Raw genomic sequence first — 22,781 nt, 5'->3', positions numbered from 1 at the left:
AGGGATGGTAAGGTGGCGTTGAAAACCTGTCAGCTCCTCTAATGTCATACCCATGACCATGGATATTTCCCCAAGGAGAAAATGCCAAAAGTATCAATGACTGTGTTCAAAATCATAGTACACCCCACAGAAAGCTGGATAGCTGAGGGGAGATTGCCAGTGAACACTGACTAGCTGCAGAGTCAGTGCTTTGGTTTGCTGCTCAGTATCAACAATGGAATCTAAAATACATTGGCATTTAATAGTACCAGTAATTAAAGTTAATAACAAATACATATCTTCCGAATTACTAGAAGAAAAGCCATCAAATAAATGATACTACAGTTGCCAAAAGAACAACCATTGAAAAAGAATAATATAGCTAAATATGGAATGCCAGACAGTACAGAAAGAACTTCACATCTCCCTTAATCTTCCTGTAAGTCTCTTGGAGAGCTGTTTAGCTGTTTGTGATATAGCTCAAAGGCCATCCTAAGAAGAACATGGCTCATTGAAGAAAGTTACTTGAAGTCAAATCTGATGAACTCAGTTTGATCCTCAGAACCCACCTGGTGGAAAGAAAAAGTGATGCCTTTGAACTTCTGCACATGCATTAGGGCCCATCCATTACACACACACACACACACACACACACACACACACACACACACATACACACACACACATGCATGCACACGAACACACACAAAGAGTAAAATGTCCTACTTCAACATCAGCTATGATCACTGTTTTGAATAAACCAATAGCATGATGTAAAGTAAGACATGTGTCCAGCATCCTATAGGTACTAAGAAAGAGTCACTAGTGAGGCTGAGCTGACAGACCCCAGACTGAAATCTAGCTCAACTGAAAGACTGTCCTGAGCTATGAGTGGTGCTTATTTTCAGATAAAATTAGATGTACATAGGGTAAGAAGTCTATAGGCATTTTGATGATGTTCAGAACAGGGGCTGGAGTCTCATCTAATGTGACATGCTTTGTCTATGCCCACCAGAGTCACAGAGGTACATAGCATAAAGCCAAAAGCAAGAGGACCAGCTGCACCTCGAAATGATAGTGACAGAGGTGTGCGTGGACCTGATGAAGAAAGGGACATTGAGTTCTTTAAAATGGATGTACACTTAAAATAAGGAGGCAAAGAAAAGTAAAATAGGCAGAAATGTACCAGAAACGTGATGATTCAAGAAAAAAGGCTGTTAAGTAGTAGTATACACACAAATTTATTAAGTGGTTTGAATTTAAGATGAGAGTCAGATACTCATCCCTATTCTTCAAAAGCATGGAATTAAAGAAATATTCAACTGTTAACATTGGAAGAACTTTGAATAGCAACCACTTTTATTTTTAAATAACTTCTTATACAATGTGATTTGATCCTATCCTTTCTCCTTCCCTAACTCCTCCCAATTCTTTGCTCCCCTCCCCAACTTTATATCTTCATTCTCTCCCTCCCTCTCTTTCTTTCCCTCTACCCCCCTCATCTGTCTCTCCTTTCCCTCTTCTCTCTTCCCTGAAGTGTAATTGAAATGTTTTGTTTGTTTTCTCCAGCAGCTGTCATGATGCACATGGTTCCTCATAAGACCTGTGCTCATTTCACTTTCTCAGTGCTGGAATTTTGTCTGGCCTGACTATGTGCAGGTCTTGTTCATGATGTCATTGTCTCTATGAGTTTGTATGTGTCAGCCCTATTGTGTCCAGAAAATGCGTTAACAGTTCATTAACCTTGGCTCTTACGATCTTTATGCTTCCTCTTTTACTCGGATCCCTGAACCTTGGGTGGTGGAATTTGATACAAAAGTACCGTTTAAGGCTGAGCATTTCCAAGTTTCTCACTCTCTGTATATTGTCCAGTTGTGGGTGATAATTACTATCTAGTGTGATATCTGTGATGATAGATGAGCCATGCACTGATCTGTGGGTATGGCAGCATGTTATTAGGAGTTTTATTTCTGTGATCATTTAGCAGAATAAGACTTGGTTTTCTTATTATGCCCAAGACCTATCCATTCTGAGGTTCTTGACCATAAAGTCCCAGCTCATGGAGTGTGTCTAAATCTAATAAAGAAGTTGTTGGTTATTCCCTTGACATCTGTGCTACTATTGCACCAGTGGGTATATCTTGAAGGCAAGCCACTGTTGTAGCTTACTGAATTTGTAGCTGGGCAAAGTAGTAAGATCTTTAAATGTCAGTAATTTAAGCATAAATCACAAAGCATTAAACTATTAGAAAACTAAATTCTGTCTTTCCAAATTTCTGAAGAACATAAAAAGAGATTTTTATCCAGAGAAAAAGTAAATACTTACACATGCTCCCCCCGCCACAATTTTATAAATTCTCCATAAAAATTTTAAAAGACAGAGGCTACAAAGTGGGTATTATTACTTTGTTAGTGCATACATGTTCATAGGTTCTCAATGACAGCACACTGGGCTAGAATACATAGAAATGCTTTGTCTTGCCACGTGATCAGATAATTAAGAATTTTTTTCATTTCACAAAGTGTCTTCACCACTGTTTATATGTTTTCATAATAGTGAATTAATTAATTAATTAATTAATTAATGGTATCAAGCCAAATATTTGTGTTTTTAGAGAAATATTTTTCCAGTGACTAAGAAATGTAGCAATTATAACTAAAAAAATGGAGGAGGACCTGCTAAGCCTGAAACAAAATTCTCAGCTTTAAGGGTTTGCAAAGCATGAACTGGGCGTTCATGGGAACTCTCAGATGTGCTGCAGAAATCTTCTGTAGGGAAAACTTAACTACCCAGAACTTCAGCAGGAATGAAGACACTGTCAGGTTTCAGATAGGCTTTTCCAAGACCATTAACATACCATCTCTTCTTCATACATGTCTGGGATCAGATAGGAGGCCAGGAGAGCTGACAGTGTATAGTATCTAGGACATAAGACCTGAGGGGACCCAGTGCACATTTCTTGGAGATGAAGGGTCCCACAGGGACATCTGCAGCCCTGCCTCTGTGTCCCATACTTCTCACTGCATTAGCAAGGACCTGACTCATAGCAGGAATGTTTGGGAAGCCAGGGATGACACAGAAAGATTTTGAATGGAGGTCAAATGACAAAATGAACCTCGAACCCATAAGAGCCAAAGCAAGTCCTACAAGAATGCAAATTGCATCATTCATCTGGGTTTCAAAACAAGAGCAGATCTCAGAATAACCCAATACTGGAAACACAGTCCTGACTAATCCAAGGTAACAGTTGCTGTATGTGTGAAACTGAACTATACAGAGAGAGAAAAGAACCACTTTTCTCTGTCCCATGCTGGCCGGGCTGTGTCTCAGCTCCTGAAACTAGATTTGGGCTGAGGTGAGGGTGGGGGTGTCTTGATCTGAGAACAGATTTTGCAAGAACTCATTCAAAAGTACAAAGAATGAATGACCTGAGAACCCCGCCCCATGAGGGTGGACTTCAGCGGGCCTACAGATGAGAACCAGCGCCTAGAAAGCCAGAGAGAGAGCTGTCTTCAGAAAAGACCCTGACACATATATCTGTGTCACCAGACAATTAAACGTGCTACAGCTCTGGCTGTCTATCAAAGATGCATTGTCTATAAGTTGTATATTTCCTGCCACATATGAGTAGTTTCCTGTCAGCAGAATGTGTAAAGTAGCTGGATGATAGTTTATAAGATTGGCTCCAGAAGGTACCGGCATTGAATGGTTGGTAGCCCCATTTTGACTTCTGTGGGGATCTGAAGACAAAATCATAAAGGTGTTCTGAAGCATTTCAAATTACTTTTTTAAGCACCTCGGGGATAGCCACTGCAATGCAAATGATCCTCACTGCTTCCTCTTGGGCAAAGCTACTGCCTGCTCATCTCAGGTTCCAGTGGGGCCCTCTGCTTTTGCCTCCCCTGTAAGTCCACACCAGTTCTAAGACATGTGACTCAGCCTCACCGCTGAGCGGTGACAGACTTCCTACCCTGTGAAAATAAACGAGACAGACACTTAGCAATGAAGTAGGTAATATAGAATCTATTGATGTGGATGGTTAGTTCCAAAGTTCGAGGTTGGACCATGTTTCTCACTCAGAATGATTTCTGCATAGTTCCTGTCCCTGTATCCCCTCTTTCTTTCATCTCACAATTTACATTTCAGCTCCTTACCCTTTTGTTTTCTGAGATGCTGTACAAGCAGACTTTCCAATGCAACTCAGGTGCCTTTTACTATTGACACAGTTTAGAGAGAGGGCTCCTTCTATTGGAGAGTCTTGGCAGAGACCTGGCTCCTTTGTGGTTGGTATAATGCTGCCATCTGGTGGTTACTTTGACAAAATGCCTAAGGCGTCTTTCCCTGGGGTAGAAGTGTTAGCCCAGTACAAGTCTACAGGCAGGGCTCACTCAACTGAAACAGTAAAATCTAAATCCTAGAAGGCAATTGTTCACTGTAGAGTTACCTTCTAATGACTATTAAGGCTAGCCATCATAGTCATGAGTAGTGTAAACAGTGATACCAACAGAGACTGAATTATAATGGTTAAGATGATGTCCCTTACGAAGAACTTACATGTACATAGACAAGATCTTTATGTGTTCATAGATTCACATATGTATTATTGGGCATTAGCCCCATCCATTGCAAGCCCAATATAACAGAATAACAGCCCCTTACGTAGGAGAGTCAGAATCCAAAGCTGGTAGATGTGACTATAAATCTTCCAGATGAGTCAGTTGGGTGTTTTAATATCATGTTAGTTAAATATATTGAGAGGTTAGTCTCTATGAGCCATGGGATAAGCAGAGCTGGTGAACTGTCAGTTAGTGAGAGCAAAATGAAATTAAGCAGAGAGTGATGATGGGGTGTGATGGGGTGTCATTTATCTAGTTGGTTTAAATCAGGGACCAGCAAGAGAGGAAGTTTGGGTGATAAAGTTTCTCTAGAAGAAAAAAAAAAACATTCAGGAAGCAATGTGGAAAAACAAAACAAGGCTTCTACTTACAGAGTGGGCAAGAGCTGTGGCTTCTTGGGAGAAGGTTCCCAGGAAAGGTTCACTGGCTGTAAGCATCTGCTCCAATTCTCTCAGACATGGTCTCACAGGCTTCAGGGACTGGGTGGGATGGCCCTCTGAGCTAGTGCTACTTCTGTTTTGTGTCAAGTGCCATGTTCTTGTACCGGAAGTCAAGCCCTCCTGCCTGGGTGTTAGCTTGAAGGTGTAGCAGTGATAAAGGATGCTCATTTGTATCTGTCTGTTTGCTTAATAACCCATCACAGCTACCCCAGACTAGGTGATTTCTCTTACTTTATTTAACTACTACATACAGCCCTAGGGGGAAGTTTAAAATGAGGAAATCTAGCACCTAGATGTTGGTAGTCACTGAAATGCTTTATAAGAGGCAAAGATCTTAGTCTCATAAAAGAACTTAGCCATCTGTAAATTGCCACACAGTTTTCCATAGATCTCTCAGGATGACTCAGGATGTATATACATTTGAATTGTTCAGACACACCACAGCAGTGAGATCTCAGTTTGGTCTTTTGTTAAATTTAATTAAATTCCAGAGATATCACGTAAGTGAGATTTAACAATTGTGTGTGGTTTATAGGAATAGAGTTAGTGAAATGTAACTGTTGTCAACAACACAAATACAAGTGAGTCCTTTAGAACAAATGAGTCCTACAGTGATGTATCGTCCTTGTAGTGACATCTTCATACTAAGAACAGATTGGCAACCAACAGATTGGGAAAAGATCTTTACCAATCCTACATCTGATAGAAGGCTAGTATTCAATATATACAGAGAACTCAAGAAGGTGACAGCAGATGCTGGTGAGGATATAGAGAAAGAGGAACACTCCTCCACTGTTGGTGGGGTTGTAAATTGGTACAACCACTCTGGAAATCAGTCTAGAGGTTCTTCAGAAAGTTGACCAAAGTGCTACCTGAGGACCTAGCTCTACCACTTCTGGGCTTATACCCAAAAGTATCTCCAACATCTAAAAAGGACACATGCTCAACAATGTTCATAACAGCCTTATTTAAAAATAGCCAGAAGCTGGAAATAAACCAGATGTCTTTCAACAGAGGAATAGATACAGAAATTGTGGTACATATACACAATGAAGTACTACTAAGCTATTAAACACAATGAGTTCATGAAATTCCTAGGCAAATGGATGGAACTAGAAGTTATCATCCTGAGTAAGATAACCCAGTCACAAAAGAACACTCATGGTATGCACTTACTTATAAGCAGATATTTGCCCCCACCCCCAAAAAGGTTTGGAATACCCAAGAAACTATCCACAGAACTTATAAAACTCAAAAAGAAGGAAGAACAGAATGTGGATGCCTCAGTAAGTCTTAGAAGGGAAAACAAAACAGGGGAGGAAATATAAGGTCAAATAGAGGAGAAGAAGAAGGATTGAAGAAGAGATCTACAGAGACTGCCTCACCTGGAGAGCCACCCCATATGCAGCCACCAAACCCAAGCACTATTGCGGATGCCAAGAAGTGTTTACTGGCAGGAACCAGACATGGATGTCTCCTCAGACGGTCTCCCAGAGCCATATAGATACAGATGAAGATGTTTGCAGCTAAACATCAGACTTAGCATGGGGACCTCAATGAAAGAGCTAGAGAAAGGACTGGAAGAGCTGAAGGGTCTGCACCATCATGGGAAGAACAACACCATCAACAGCCAAGGCACTGAGGTGGAGAGAGTGATTGAAAGAGTGAGCAACCTCATGGAAGCAAGTTGAGGAGGAGGTGGGAGGGAAGTGAGAAGAGGGTATAACATTTGAAATGTCAATACAGAGAATACCCAATAAAATTGAAAACAAATTTTAAAAAAGAAAATAATTTGACAAAATAACTATTTAGCCGATATGACTTTTGGGCCCTATGACTCTCCTTGTCATGGACTTTTGACAAGGTTTACAGTTTGAGGCATAAAATTTTTTTTTATGGAACCGACCCCAGATCCAGTAAGAAAGAGGTGGCTTACCCAGTCATCATGCCACTATTACTCCAATGGGCACATCTTGCCCAGAAGGTCAATAGAAAATGCTGCTCCAAGATGACATTAATTCTTAAATGAAAATCTCAGTGTTGGGCACAGTTTTCTACCCAGAAAGGCAGTTCTGTTCAAACTACTCTTCTCTATATTACATTTTAATTGATGCATTGTATGTTGTAAATATAATATATATTAAATTTGGATTTAATGAGTGGATGCTCATTAGGTATCTCCATGTCCTTTGGGTTAACTCATGTTTTAGCCTCTTTGCTCCCCAATTTCCCTCTCTCCACTAAACTCTTTAACCCCGAAAATTACCCCACACACCTGTCATGTTGTCTACATTCAGTTGATACATTTTAATGCTGGTTGAATTTGATTTTAACAAGATCAGCCAAGTCTTAAATATGTCACAAAAATTAAGTATTATAAAATAAATTTCTAATGATAAATATTAATTATTTTCACTGATGGTTAACAAGCAAATATTCTATTTCTAGTGTTAATTGTTCTATAAAAATTGAATGTTATACTTAAAGGTGTTTACTTGATCAGCTTTTTTCAAATAACCTGCTCCATGTTATAATAATACTTATCTTCATAGATTCATTGGATTTTCTACTAAGCTCCAAGCTATATTGTTATCACTTTTGTTAATATAGTCAATTTCTCCCTGCAGCAGGGATCAAACCCTGGGTGTTAACAATGCTGGACAGTTACTCAACCACTGGATTTTCCCCGAGTCTTCAATAGTCTTTGAAAAGAGTTAAAACTTTTTAAATGTGTGTTTGATGCTTCTTTGGGGGCTCTTCACAGTCTGTCCTCCTAAGCAGTAACCCCCTATATTTTCCCTGGATAATTTTCAAAGCTAACTCTTCTGCTTTTATTATTAAGTGTATATAATATGCCTCTCCAGTAGAGTGGACTTTAAGACTTTTTCTCTTTGTCGTTGGTATTAAATAATTTGTTTCTGATGTGCCTTGGTATAGCTTTCTTCATGTTCTGTGTTCCAGGGGGTTGTTTCTGGTAAACATTTCAAGTGTTCCTTATGGAGTTTTCCCATTAATAAAATATCCATCCACTCAGAGATGTTGCATGGTGTACTAGTGTGATTTTCATCACTTAAAATCTTTTTTCCCATATGTAAATTAGCTTTGAGATCATTTCTATAGTTATATCTTTTCTCATTAGTTGTTTTTATTATGCAATCTTTAATTTTCTTTTAACCTTAACCATTATAAACTATCATAAGCAGTACGGTTTTCATTTTTAGTTTGATTATAGTCTTTAAATACACACACACACACACACACACCATCAATATCTGCACTTAAAACATTTCATCACAGTTCTAGATTCTTGGCCATATGGCATATAGTCATAAGTGTTTTAATGTACTTGTTTGATCATTCTAACTTCAGCATCAATTCTTTATTTCACCTCCCTGTTTAGGTCACATTTACCTGCTTCTTTTATAGTTAATTATATTTCTTCATTGACAATTTCCCTCCTGTATATAATATATGTTGATTACTCTTCCCCACCTGCTCTTACCTCCCTCCCGCCCTTTTTCCTGCAAAAAATATATTTCCAACATGCCTGCCTTTTGTTGTTGTCTTGTGTTGTATGACCCAGAGTTTCATAAGGGTCTGTGTGACCATAGGTTTGGAACTATTTATTGAAGGGAGTGAACGCATGTTTGGCATACCTGTTATTTTGTAGTAGGTGCTAAGTGGTGTGAATTTAATTTTGTATGTGGTATTGGTACATTTCTAAAAAGTTATTCTTGAATTTACTTCTGAGGCAGAGTTGAGTTACCAGAAAATACTCTGATGAATGGGAGTCTTATTTTTAAGACAGTTTGAAGAACCACAACAGTGTCCTTCTCAAGATACTTATTCCTTACCTCTGACCCAAGACCTTTAATGTACTATATAAATTATAAGGTTTTCCAATATGGTGAGTTGAATTCTTGGCCCTGGGTGAATGATGAGCCCTATTTTCTTCAGTTATTTTGGTTGCTTCCTCCCTTATTAGAGCATAGCTCAAGAGAGACCCAAGACCTCATTCTCCATTGTACTTTATTTTTCTCTCACACTGTCCTACAAACTCAATATTGCTGGCGTATTACCTCTACTTCCTTTATTAAAGGTATCTTCCAAGACTCTTCATGAGTTTTTGTTCTTATACTGAGGCTTGTAAACTAGCAGCAGAAGTCTGAGCAATCATGGGGCTCACATCACTGAGCCTGCTTCTCATCAAGTGCTCTTGTGAGTTGCTGTCTGCTGTCTTCAAACAAAACAAAAGCCATCGTTCGCGAGCTTTGTACAGTATTCAATTGCTTCAGGAGGTGGAGAAATTCTGGTCCCTATTAATCTAGCTTGCCAAGAGCAGAAGACCTTTAAGGTTGATCTCTGGTGAAGATTTCCATATTTTACCCTTTAAAACACATCAAGAAGTGATGTTTATATCAGAGAAACCATTCTCTCAAAATTTTCCCCTGAGTCCCTCAATTCCACCCAAGGTGAGATGCTAAATGCTTCTGTTTCTTGGGGGTTTTGTATTCCAAATTTTAAATATCTTAAGTCTGAATTAAAGAATGAGGTTTAAACTTCCTAATTGTAGGAGGGACAGTGCCTTTCCTCCTGCTTTAACCTCGGAGCAAATGAGCTGGATGTGGGCTGGCTGGACCACCTCAAAGAACATTTCTACTCAGACACATTAAGAAATCCCTACAGAGAGAAGACATTGCTCCTAAAATAGCTATCCTCAAGGCTAGGTTTGAAAAATGTAAGCAATGGCTAAGATCTTTGAGCGTTTTTTTCAGTAGTTAGATGTCTAATCAACAGAAAATTACTCACTTAGGTACCAGATATATATGCATCATGTATAGATCATGCAACAATCATCCCTTTTGATTAACTTTCAGATGTACACTTTGTCTTTTTTCCCAAAAAAGACAAAGTCTTCTAGTGTAAGCAAGTGTTACTAAAGAAAAATGGAAATTCAATACTTTGGGCTGGAGTGAAACATACTTACCAGAGCATTTCCTATCATGCATAAAGTACTGAATTTAATCCACAACACTGCACAAAATAGTCAATAGTATAAACGTGTAGTCCAAGCATTGGGGAGGCAGAGACAGGAGGGTAAGATGTTTGAGATTCTCCTTGGCTTGGCTGTGTGGTGAATTTGAAGCAAGCCTGGAATATGAGATCCCACCTCAAAATAAAATGCCATAATCTTTAGTATAGGGAGTTGCTATCAAGCACCTATTTCCTTAACCCAATCCGACACAATGCAGCAAAATACAACACAACATTTACATATGAAGTTCACAAATCCTAGCCTGTCCACACAGCATTGTTTCTTTGTCTGCCCTATCTAGTCACCCCCCCCCCACAATGGGAATAAAAGTCATATGGTTTTGTAGTCTTAAAATTAGAACCAGGAAAAGCTAGGAAAGAGTTTGTAGTTAAAATTTAGTCAAAATTAAGTTAATATATATGTGTAAATATATAATATAGGAAGGTACTGTTGTTGTGTTAATGTGATATTTAGGGACATCTGTACATGTTTTTGTCCTTAGTAAAAATTCATCTCCTAATTAATTATATTATAATTCAAGAAGTGAGTTCTTCCACTGGCCCATGTTTTATATGTTCAGGAAGATATAGATGGAGGTTTACATGTGCTTTTTGACTCTTGAGAAAAGGTGTCGTTGGAAGTTTCCCATTGGCTCAGTCATGGTCAGACCGTGCAGGATCTCTAATGTGCTAAGCACAAAGAAGGTTTACTCTCAGTCTTGTGAGCAGGATGATTTCACTTTCTTAACCTCCAGGTCCCTTTCTTCACACAGGCACCCGAGTGGACAGAACAAATAGCTGTCAGTCTGACAGCAGTGGGTTTTTGGAGGAGCTCCCAGAACTTCAGCAACCTCAGGTAAAAGGGGCTGGACTGGGACCCCGACTGTGTGCTTTAGTCCTATCAACCACCCCACCCCAATTATATACTCTGTCCTGGAGAACTAGAACGACAAATCTAAAGTGCTCATCACAAATGACAAGTTTTAAAGACAATAGTATGTATGTATGTATGTATGTATGTATGTATGTATATATATATACATATATGTGTATGTATATGTGTATGTATATGTGTGTGTGTGTGTGTGTGTGCAAAGAATAAACAGTCTCACCTTTCCTCTCCTGTTTTGTTTTGATGTTTCTAAACAATGAGCTGAAGATCATAGGGAAGAGGTGCTGGGTGACATAGTAATCTGATTCCAAGTTTATAGCCTGTGCTCAAGACCTCTGTGTCACTGGTCTGCCCTAACTTCCTGATTCGTTTCCCATGTTGGTTTCTCCTGCAGGTGTCTCCCTTGTCAAGCAGCCAGAATCCTGTTGTCTGTAAAGGTTACAAAACAAGGGATATCCCAGCATCATGGCAAGACTCTCAGCAAGAATCATATGGCTCTAAATCCACAAGCATGACAAGCTCATCTTTGTTAAGCCAAGATAAGAGTACCTTGGAAGAAAAGACCTCAGCATCTGTGGTGGAGGAGGGGCTTCAACTCAAGGCCATAGAAGGGACACTAGAAATAACCAACCCAGATAAGACTCTCACTGAGATCATCATGGTGGGAGAACACCCAGAGAATGATTTTGAAACTGTGGTCACTTCTACATGTAATAACACAATGGGGGTCATGGTGACTCATGTCACAGAAAAAGAAGATAGGTCTTTAGGGCCTAAGGTAACTGGGAAAATGCTGATACAAAGGCACCACTTTGAGTCACCAAGGTCATCCAGGATTGATCAGACTCCAGACAATTTCTATCATGTGGACTCTGGGATTCCCAGAACAGAGGACAACCGCAAAGTCTGTCCTGATGCCAAGCAAAGTTCACTGGTGCAAGAGAGGCCAGCACAGCACTCTCACCAGCACAGAGGAGACATGCCCTATAAAGGTGACCTTGCTCAAACCTCTGAAAAGTCAATTCCCCACCTTGATAAGCCACCTGGAGATGTTCCCACTGACTCAAATGCTGCCAACTCTTGGTCTGTGACAACCCAGATGTCCTCCAATCTGGTGTCAGCTGCTCAGAGGGTCACAGACCTGGGGACTGTTAATAAAGGAACAGCTTTTGAATGCACTCCGTGTGACCCTTTTAATACCACAGACCTGAGAGTGCAGACAGAAACAAGACAGGTCAACGATGTCGCTGTTCAGACTTATCCCTATGAATGCAAGCTCAGACCTTCACATAATGACTTCATTTATGGACCAAGGCCCCTCACCAAATCCATCTCTTTGGATACAGGCTTTACTAGTACTTTTCCAAAAGGCACTTGCCACAGCACACCTGCCCACTGTTGTGTCTGCTGTCATCACTGCCCCAACTGCCAGTGGAGGAGGCAAAGCCATGGTCCAGAACCTTCTATTTGCAGACATTTTCTGTATTCACATGCAGAGGCTCCATATGATCAGTTTATGAAGACATTGAAGATACTCCGAGACACCACTGTGAGGGACCTGTGCTCTGTAAGTGTTCCCTCTACAAACTGGGAAGATAGATGCACCAACCACACCACTAACACCACAAAGACAGTGTTTATCTTCTTTTATGGTAGAGAAGACTCAGAGCATGTCTCTTGTTTTCAAATATTAGTTATGTTTGTTGAGTCTTTTTATAGTTTATGGGACAAACTCATATATCCATGGTTATATTAATTGACCTGTGTCATTTATGAGTCAATATAACTGAGACTTCTAACTTTTAAACTCAACAGGCTATATAATATTGACTAGGCCATTTAGAGTCTCTAGGGCGGTCAAGTAAAACAGTGGGATGGGGACTATGGATGTAGCTCAGTGACTAAGTACTTGTTTAGGGCCCTGGGTTTAATGTATATATGTATGTGTGTATACATACATATATACATACACACACACACACACACACAGGAAATGTATTCCTTACGCATTTGTACATATATTTAGGGAACTTGCTTATTCCATTGTCATAAAATTGTATGGGGATGAAACAAAGCACTCAACATATTTAGAGACTCAACACAATATTTAACATGGAGAAAGCTAATATTAATTGATGGGGTAGGGCCCTAATTATTAATTTCTGTTACTCAATTATTATTGATGTATTACTTTAACCTCTGGTGCCATGTAAAAGGACTTCTGCTCAGCCTTTGGTTTAAAAGTCAGTTCTGGGATTAAGGAAAGCTGAGTAATATCAAACTATTTTAAACCCTGATTAGTCAATTTATCTATAATGAAGTCATTCAATGCTCCTTTTTAGAGTTTTTAAGGTGGAGCTAGTCTATGTCTTCCTGGTTATCGAGTAAAGCTTTAAGACTATGCATAACATCTGAAATTCAACATACAGACAGTAAAGGGCTTTAATGATGCAGGGTTACACTTGTTTAAGGGCAGTGCAGAGGAAGTGACTTATGGAGTGCATTGGTCCAGTGCCCATGGAGTCCCTTCTGTCCTTCAATTCCACAAAAAGTACTGAATGCCTCCTATAAACATTTAATTTACACTGTGTGATCCAATCTTCATTTTTGTATACAATAAATATTCCTTGGGTTTCTAACATGTGGCAAGTCCTCCCTCTTTTGTAAATAAAGATGGACTGAGAGTTTAGGTAATCTTTCAGCACTTTCCAACCACCAAGTGCTGAGTCTCAGCTCAAATTCCCAGACAAAGATATGTCCAATTTTACAATGTCTAACCCTGTATGAGAGACATTATGTGAAAGATAAAGGAAATCATCATGTAAACTTTTGACTTATAGAACTCTACATAAGCCTAACACAAACTGAGAAATTAATTTTCAAATTGCAAGATGTCAGGAATTTAGAATATTTAAGAATGAGCCAAAATAAAGGTTGAGTTACTCATAGAAAGCGTCATCTAGTCTTTATAATGAACTCTGGGTATCTTATTCAGTGGAAGAAAAGAGTAGACTGATCCTGGGATCTAAATAACAAAATTCTGGATAATGGGCCTGGGGATACTGTGATAGAATGCCAAGGTACCTCAAATTTCAGTATCAAAATAAATAAAATAAAATCTAGGAGGATAGAAAAATTACCATCTTACTCATTTATTGAGAGGTTATAAGTACTCTAGGGAAGTGTTTCCATGTGAATCATTCCCTACTCTGGCTTATATCAGGTGACATTGCTAGTCTTTGGAGACACCTTTACTTGTCACAACTGGAAGGCCAATGAGTGTTACTAGCAACAAATGGGTACAGATCAGAGATGCTGTTGAACGTGCTACCAAACATGCACAGGGCAGTCACACAACAGATCACTATATGGTCTAATATGTCAGTGTTTTCAGATTGAAAACCATAGCTCTAGAAAAGTAAGCATTTATTTGACTATGTAGTTTACATGACAATATGTTAGATGTGAAAGTTAGCTAAAGAAGATGCCATTTGAGATCCTATACAAACAATTAGACCATATAAACAAGTACTCCTATTTCTGTAATGAAAGCCTGTTTTAGTTACAGGGGCACATTTCTGTAATGCCACAGAAGATTAAGGCAGGAAGATCATTACAAGGTCAAGGTTAGTCTGGTCAACATAGCAAGTGCTAAGGGTTACATAGTGAGACCTCATCTCAAAGATAATTTTTACAAAGAAGTGTAAGTAATGTTTAGTCCTATGTTTTATGTAAGTTATTAACAAGGATACAGTCAAACTTGTGTTAAAATTTTCAGGAGAGAAAGTCCTTCAAGACTTCTAATGTCATTTCAAAGTTATGGTGTCCCTTCTAAGTCATGGTGCTGGGATACGATACTAAATCTGTTTTCAGATCACATCGCCCCCAGCAATTAAAACTATTTTTTGGCAGTGTTAAGATAGTAAGCACACATGTTAATAAACTGAGAATCTAAAAGACACTTGTGTCAGATTGTGTTTGAGAATCACCGTTAATTTGCTAAGACCTGGAAAATCTCAGGCATAGGGAACACAACACTGGCTCAAAGTTAAGGATGTGCTTATAACAGTGCTAGGACCTGAGTTTGGTCCAGCACCAGGGGTTTCCCTGAAAATGGACCAGTGATCTTCCCTGGCCTCTTTCAGTCAAAGAGAACTTTGCACTTATGACATTCTATCTGTGTGGAATGATTTGTTATCTGGAAAAATGATGTTTTGCTTCATTTGTCATTACAGCATAGAAATGGTTTTTTTTTGTGATCCTTTGAGTGTAATCATCAACCTCACACTGGTATGTAGGTGTCAATAGCAGTTGATTGTGTGTGAACTTTCCTATCTTGCCCCTTGTCTCATGATGCATTAGCCCTTGTCTTCCTAGAGTATGGAATTATCAGGGGCCAGGGAAGTGGGCCAGTAAAGGGCTTGCTGCCCAAGCATGAGGACCTGAGTTTGTATCTTCAGTATCCACATAAAAACCTGGATGTGTGCTGGGGATATTTGCCTGTACTTTTGTGCTGGGGTGGTGGTGCAAAAACAGATAGATTCCCTCGAGCTTAATGAATAGCCATCATAGCTGAATAGGTGAGCTACAGGTTTATCTAGACATCCTGTCTCTAAAATAAGGGACAAATAATAATTGTCAACCTCTGACTCACGAGCACACACACACTTCTGCACATACATGGACACACAAAACCAGAGCAAGAAAAGAAGTAGTTATAAAGAAAAGACAAAGGTAATTGATTTGGTTGAAGTGGATATTCCAGTTTTACTGCATGGTCATGTTTTTTTTTTTTTCTCCCTTTACATTTAGGAATTCAGAAATACACAATCAATAGGAACAGTCAACATATGTTGTGATATACACTTATAATGTGTGTCAGCACACACACACATACACACACACACACACACACACACACACACACACACACACAGAGAGAGAGAGAGAGAGAGAGAGAGAGAGAGAGAGAGTGAGAGAGAGAGAGAGAGAGAGAGAGAGAGAGAATGAGAAAGATAAGACCATGAGCAGGGTGTTAGTCAAGAAGCTTGAAGAGTAGAAATGTTGTGAATGAATCAGGCTGGGCCTGTAAAACCTGGATAAAGATTCTGCAGGCAATGCGGCTTTAAGTTAAACCCTATGGGAAAGGGTTAGGAAATCTATTAAGGACAAAAATAACCAGAAACTGGGCCATGGGTAAAATGAAGATTATAGACAGAGATGGATGTTGTCTCACAGTAACAGACATTCAAAGCAGATGTTGAAAGTCAGAACAATTTTATGTAAAATCTTGACTAGAAAGAGCTTCCCCTGCCCACTGTTGTCTTTTCTCCCATGATGCGTGACACTAAGAAGAAACTTCCAGTTCATTTTGTGAACTTCCAGTTTACCTAGAAGACTTTTGATATGATTAGACTCTTATATGGACTTTATAATAATAATTTGTCAGTGGAAAACTGATTTGTTGGTATAATCAACCATGTACATATGAATTTTTTGGGAATAATTTAATGAAGATATGTTAAGTCAAAGCCAAACATGTTTCTACATTTAGCAATAAGATTTCTGAGTATCAAAAAATCTATATTTATAGGCTTAGGTTTAAAAATAGAAGTTGTGTAGTGTTTAAAAATGTGAGTCAATTAGAAAGTGAAAGCTCATGTTGTTTATTTGTTGTTGTTTTTATACTGTCATTCTCACTGCTGAAGTTTACAGTAACTGGTTTTGCCAGTAGAGCAGACCTTGTGGGTCTGACTTAGACTTTCCTTATAAGAAAAAGAGAGTTGTCAACACACACACACACACACACACACACACACACACACACACACACACACACACACACACCTGTTACTACACTTACCAGGGGCATCCTTTATTCTGTAATGTTTTTGCTAGTACTAGGGCTAAATTGTGTATTTCTCAGTAACCAGGAGATGGCAGCACTTCAGAATTTTCCACAGCACTACAGTCTTCAGTCACAAACTGGCCATCAGCAATCTCCTTATCATCCAGTCTCAGAGGGCTACCCCCACACATCAGCAATCTCCTTATCATCCAGTCTCAGAGGGCTACCCCCACACATCAGGCTGAGGCTTGAAACCCTTTGTTAGTGATGTTCAGCCTGCTTGAGCATCGTGCTGCCATGGCCGGGTCTTGCTGCTCCTTGGACTTTGAAAGTTCTTATCTGAATTGACTTGAAGCACCGACAGCTCCCTTCTGAGACAGGTGCCTCCTCGGGCTGTCTTATCATCTGTCATCCCAGGAAGTGACTTCATTAGCTATTGGGAAGGAAAAGATCAAGTGTGAATTTGAACGACAAATAGCATTTTGGACTACAGACATCAAAGATATTTTGTCTACACACTTATCTACAAAAGATGTTCATGTGCACTCCAAGATAGCTTCTATTTTTATGAACCATAATTCAGTAATATCTCAAGCATTCTTACCAACATCAGCATGTATCAACGGCTTCCCCCAGCTGGTTCAGGCTCAGTCGTGTTAAAGCTAAATTAACTCATTCACTATTAAATAACTCAAAACAAAATGATGTTGAGTTTTTATATCAAAGTATCATCTTAGATTAATATTCCTATTATGAAACTTCTGGGTCAAATAATAATGACTAAGTGACCTGATCTTGGCCATGTGGCTTTGAGGATAAAGATGAAAAACAATTTTGAATGGTTCAGAAACCGGGGCAGATGGTGATGGAGACCATGGTCCAGCAGCCAAATAAGTCTCATTTAGATTGCTTCTCAAGAGCTCAAAATATCCTCCATGATTTCATTCTTTGACCATGAGCTTTGTCAGAGAAGCTTATGAAATGCAGACTTCTAGCTAGACACACTGAAACTTGTGTTAGACTTGTGTTAAGAGAAAAGAAGTGGATAAGCAGGAGCCAGCAGCTTCCAGTGATCTGGAAGGGGGCCTGGGAGAGACAGAGATCTTCCAGCATTAATAATATTTAAAGTCAGATGGGTGATAGTCCTGGGACTCCGGGTGCTAGGTGTACACAATGAATCATGCAATACAGATTTCAAAGGAAGGGGAGAGCTGACCAGCAAATCAGCACGGTGCCCCACGGATAGACTGGACTCAGTGGTTCAAAGTTACACAGTGGACATCAATTAACATGGTGAGAACAGATTTGATTCAGGGACTCCTGACAGTAAAGGAAAGAGACGGACATTATTTTGATCTGTGCGGGACTGTTATTGGCATTTTAAGGAGAGGGTAAGAGAGAGAGGGAAAGTAGGGGCTCAGTGGAGCTAGTGCAGCAGAAAATGGAGAAAGCTGGGAGTATTTTAAACACTTCTAGGAAAAGCAATAATTAACAAGCTGTCATGATCTTGTCTGTGGGATTTTTGAGAATAGATATTTTAGAAACATCTTAGATTTTCCAGAAACAGAGGCAGAGGATGGTGGAGTTTGTGGTCTGGCAGCCCAATGAGTTTCATTTGAGTTACTTCTCCAAAGGCCCCGAAATCTCATCCTCCCACAGAGATTTCTAGTTTGAGTTCAGTTCATAGGAATGGCTCTTGGATCCTTAAGAAAGACACTTCTGGTTTGTACAGCATGAATGTTCACTGCTGTGAGCCCTTCAGAAGGAAGGCTAGAGTCTGCTGCTGTGCCTGCCTCCCCACAGTGCTTACTCAGTGCACTGCCCAGCACGCAGCCTGAGCTTCTTTATGCAGCAGATGGAGTCTATTAGAGAGATCCACAGCTGGTCTAAATGCAGAGAATTAGTGATGCTCACAATACCCAGCCCCAAACAGGACATCCATAGTAAAACCCCTACATCTAAGGCTCAGGGAACATCAAGGAAGAGAGGGTGGATAGGTTGTAAGAACCAGAGACTGAAATACCAGCTGTGTGGCAATGTGGACATGACAGGGATATTACACCTATGTCTCAGCAACCTGGCTGTTCTCAAAAGACCTACAAAGACCTCAGCTATTTATATGATAACATTTATGGAGGAAAAATCAAAATGATCTTACCTCTAGAACCATTTTTTTTCTGAATGCAAGATCCTAACATTAAATGGATATTTCAAAATACAGTTTAAATAGGGGCAATAGCAATGTGTGTGTGTCTGTGAGAGAGAGAGAGAGAGAGAGAGAGAGAGAGAGAGAGAGAGAGAGAGAGAGAGAGAGAGAGAGAGAGATTTCTGGCAGCACTGAGCTTTCTTAGGCAAACACTTTAATTAGCTGATACTCATCCTAGGGCCAATGGCAGTGATATGCAAGAATCTGGTCAACTCACTACAGGTCAGAGTTATTATCTGTGGATAATTCCAGAGCTCTTAGGTTGCAAGAATATACTGAATCAGGAACACCAATAAATAGCAAGTGTTGAAGACTAGTAGGGGGAATGGGGCCAAGATAGCTTAAGTGTTAATTCTAGCTTTTAGATAGCATGAATGTTTAACACCTCTCTCAGTTGGTGTTGTGTGACAGGTAGAATAGATTCTTTAGATTCCCCTCTTCAAGGACTGAGGTTAAGCAAGGGTAAAACTAGTAAAAAAATCCTAAGCAATTTTTCTTGAATAAATACACATGAGTAAATGTGTTCCATGTTGATGCTAAGAGTTATGAAATACTGGGTACCAACACTGAACTAAATTGAAGGAGGCCTCATTCTTCCAATGTGACTGTGCTTGCTCAGTGGTGATTCTTTCTACTCTCTGTCCACCTCCTTGCATCTCTAATTTGTCAAGGACTAGCTTGGGCTTCTATGGACATAATTAATTCTCACCCAAGTGCCACTCGGCAACTGCTCCCTTTTGTATTCGTCACAAACAATCTCCTTGGTCTCTTAAATGTTAGCACTTGGGCTTCATGCAACTGGGAAGAAAGGCAGACTCCTCCAGCTATGTTAGCAGAAAGGTCATCCTTCTCGGGGTTGTTCTTTTCGTTGTCAGTGCACAGTCTATGAGATGGAGACCATGAAGATGGTGTGCCAGAGTTTCCGGGAGCACTTAGAGGAAATCGAGCAGCACTTCATGGGACAGCAGGCACTCTTTCCCAGGGACATGTCAGAAGAGGAAAGGTAATTATCTAAGGCAAGTGTAACAGTGAGTACCAGACCACACACCTGGAGCAAGGGAAGGTAATCAGGGCAGACAGGCCAGATGAGCGTGATGGAGCAGGGCTAATGAGAAATCGGCCGGCTTGCATTTCACAGCCTTAGTTGTGCTTCCTCAGTAGGAAACTGAGAGCCAGCCTTGGACGGGTACCCTCATTACTGAAGATTGGGGCTATTTGAGAAGATCAGAAGAGGGGCAATCAGATGAGAAGACAGGACAGGACAGCGGGATTTCTTTAACTGATGGGAATGGGGACTTGCAGGGAGGGTATCAGAGTTTAGAAATGTGTCACAGGCATAGAAAATCTCACCAGAATAAATGCATTCACATATTGCCTGTGGCCTTGGGGAGAGATTTTAAAGGTTTTTATTGGGGAGTATTTTATGTCCTTATTTGGGAGACAGCATGTTCTGGAGCTACATGGTGGTCATTCTTAGCCAACCTGGTAACTTAATGTATTGTGTCTTGAAGTAGATAAATGTGGCGCATAAATCATACCACAATAGGATTTCTTTTTAACTGGTGGTGATTATGACGTTTTCTTTTCTGTTGTCTTTGAGCAGGGAGGAGGCTGAGTACCTGAGGACTTTACGAGAGGCCCTGAGGCAGCAAGTGGCAGAGCTGGCCTTTCAGTTGGGAGACAGAGCCAGGCAAATCAAAGAAGGGATCCTACTGGTAAGGGGAGTGGTGGAGAATGGACACAGAGTGAATGCATAGTGTGAAAGTCCCTCTACTCACAGGAGAGTTCCTTCAAAAGAAGCCCCTGGTGGGACACTTTCAGACTGTGGTGTTACATGTTACATGGTCCCATGTGGAGACTGACCTCCACCTGTCAAGTCGTGGTTGGCTCATGTTTGCAGCTGCTCCAAGGTTTCTCCTGCCATCCAAAGAAGGAAGAAGTACTATTCATTACCCCTTTTCCATGTAAGAACAAGAATCCTAGAATAGTGAAGCTGGCCTTTTGAGTCAATATAAGCTAGTTCACTATTTATCTTGGCTACTGGTTTGCAGAGCCCATTGCAAAACTGTTATACCTCATAAATACCTTTCTGGCAGATCTGGGGTAGCTATTTCGTGCAAATGTGGTATGTCTCTGTCACACATGCCTGTAGTGACCTGAAGAATTTCTCTTTCTCACCCAAGCCTCCATTCAAGTAAAAGCAGAAATCATGACCTCATCAAAGAGAACAGTTCCAAGATAGGCAGCATGAATCACATTTCGAGCTTATTACAGATATTTTAGCATAGGTTTGTAACTATAGGGGCTAATTGAGGGACATGTGGAGAGTCACATTTAGGTTTGTTTTAGTAGGTACATATAGAATTTATGTGGTTCCCAAGTTACACTGCTAAGAATTGTGCATAACCAACTCCCCCTCTTAGCATTGCTCAAAGAGAGCAACTCACAACAAAGCTAAAGTTTGCAGAAGGGGCCAGAGAGAGAACTCAGAAGTTAGCACTTTTCTTGCAGAAGTTTAGTGCACAGCATCTGTGACTGGTGGCTTCAAACACCTGTAAGTCTACCTCTAGGGGATCTAATGCCTCTTACTTGACTCCTTGGACCACTACAAACAGATATGTACATAATTAAAACTTATACAAATAAAATTTAAAAATCGTGAATTTTCTTCTCTTAACAAACTTATAAAATTGATTCCTTGGGAATGTTGTTTAGGGTTAAGAATGAGAGGTAAGTAGAACTCCCTAATAAAGCATGCTTTAATTACTGTCCTAGGCAGAATGTTTTGTCAAACACTATTTGGCCTTTCCATTAGTATCTGGTTTCCTGCCATTCTCTGTGGAGAAAGCAGCTCAGATTCCTGGATCCACACATCTCCCCATGTATTCTAGCTATCTTCTATGGCTATGATAAAACATCATGACTGAAAGGAACTTGGGGACCAAAGGGTTTATTTGCCTTACAAATTACAGTTGACCATCAGGGGAAACCAAAACAGTATCTCAAGTCAGGAACTTAGAAGCAGGAACTGAAGCAGGAGCTATGGAAGAACTCCACATACTGCATCTCTCTCCAATACTTGCTCAGCCTGATTGCTTGTACAACTCAGGACCACCTACTCAGGGGTAACACCATCCACAGTGTATGAACATTCCCACATTCAGCTTTAAGAAAGATATATATGCAATCTGATGGAGGCATGTTCTTCTTAACTGAGAATCTTCTTCCCAGATGACTCTAGTTTGTGTCAAACTGATAAAGAACTAACCAGTGTGGCATTTCACTGTGGCTCCCTATCTTCCCGTTCTGCTCCTTACATACTCCATTTTGCCTTTTCTTTCAGCAGCTGGACCTTCTCTGTGAGGAGCTACCTGAACACTGTGCCAATCTGCCACAATGCAACTGGACAGAAGGAAAGCATGGCCAGAGAACATGTGTTCACACCCACACTGTGGCCCCTGAGCCTGTCCATCCGGCCATCAGTGGGCAGCAGACTCCTTGCTCCAGGGTGACTCTGATGGTTGATCCTAGTCCCTCTGACCTTGAGACTAGAGAAGGGATGTCTCTACAGTCACCAGCTATGGCAGATTCATGTCTGGGTCCTTCACTGAGTCACGCTGGAGAAAAGTCTCTGTTAGACCTGAGTGAGTTTGATGATCTTTGTACAAAATGGAATGTCCGAGAACAGGTGTAACAAGGAAACCTCAATTCTATGTATCCTAAAAGCTCGGAATATTTTAATATTTGTTGATTACATAATAAGAAA

The 22,781-nt window shown here is 40.2% G+C and overlaps 1 protein-coding gene across 1 annotated transcript in view; it reads left to right on the top strand.

The window, feature by feature from the left end:
- Window positions 1–22,709, top strand: part of ITPRID1 (ITPR interacting domain containing 1) — a gene marked incomplete at both ends in the record, with an annotated part of 91,395 nt that extends 68,686 nt beyond the window's left edge. Inside the window, 5 exons of the mRNA XM_080932370.1 lie at window positions 10,843–10,925; window positions 11,356–12,528; window positions 19,891–20,018; window positions 20,619–20,730; window positions 22,359–22,709. Coding sequence (XP_080788496.1) covers window positions 10,843–10,925; window positions 11,356–12,528; window positions 19,891–20,018; window positions 20,619–20,730; window positions 22,359–22,709 — 1,847 coding nt within the window. The remainder of the gene's footprint in view (window positions 1–10,842; window positions 10,926–11,355; window positions 12,529–19,890; window positions 20,019–20,618; window positions 20,731–22,358) is intronic.
- Between the last annotated feature and the right edge of the window lie 72 nt (window positions 22,710–22,781).

The sequence above is a fragment of the Micromys minutus genome, assembly GCF_963924665.1.
Source record: "Micromys minutus genome assembly, chromosome: 18".
Lineage (NCBI taxonomy): Eukaryota > Metazoa > Chordata > Mammalia > Rodentia > Muridae > Micromys > Micromys minutus.
Note: the sequence above shows the minus strand (reverse complement) of the source record. Positions and strands in the feature narration are given on the sequence as shown.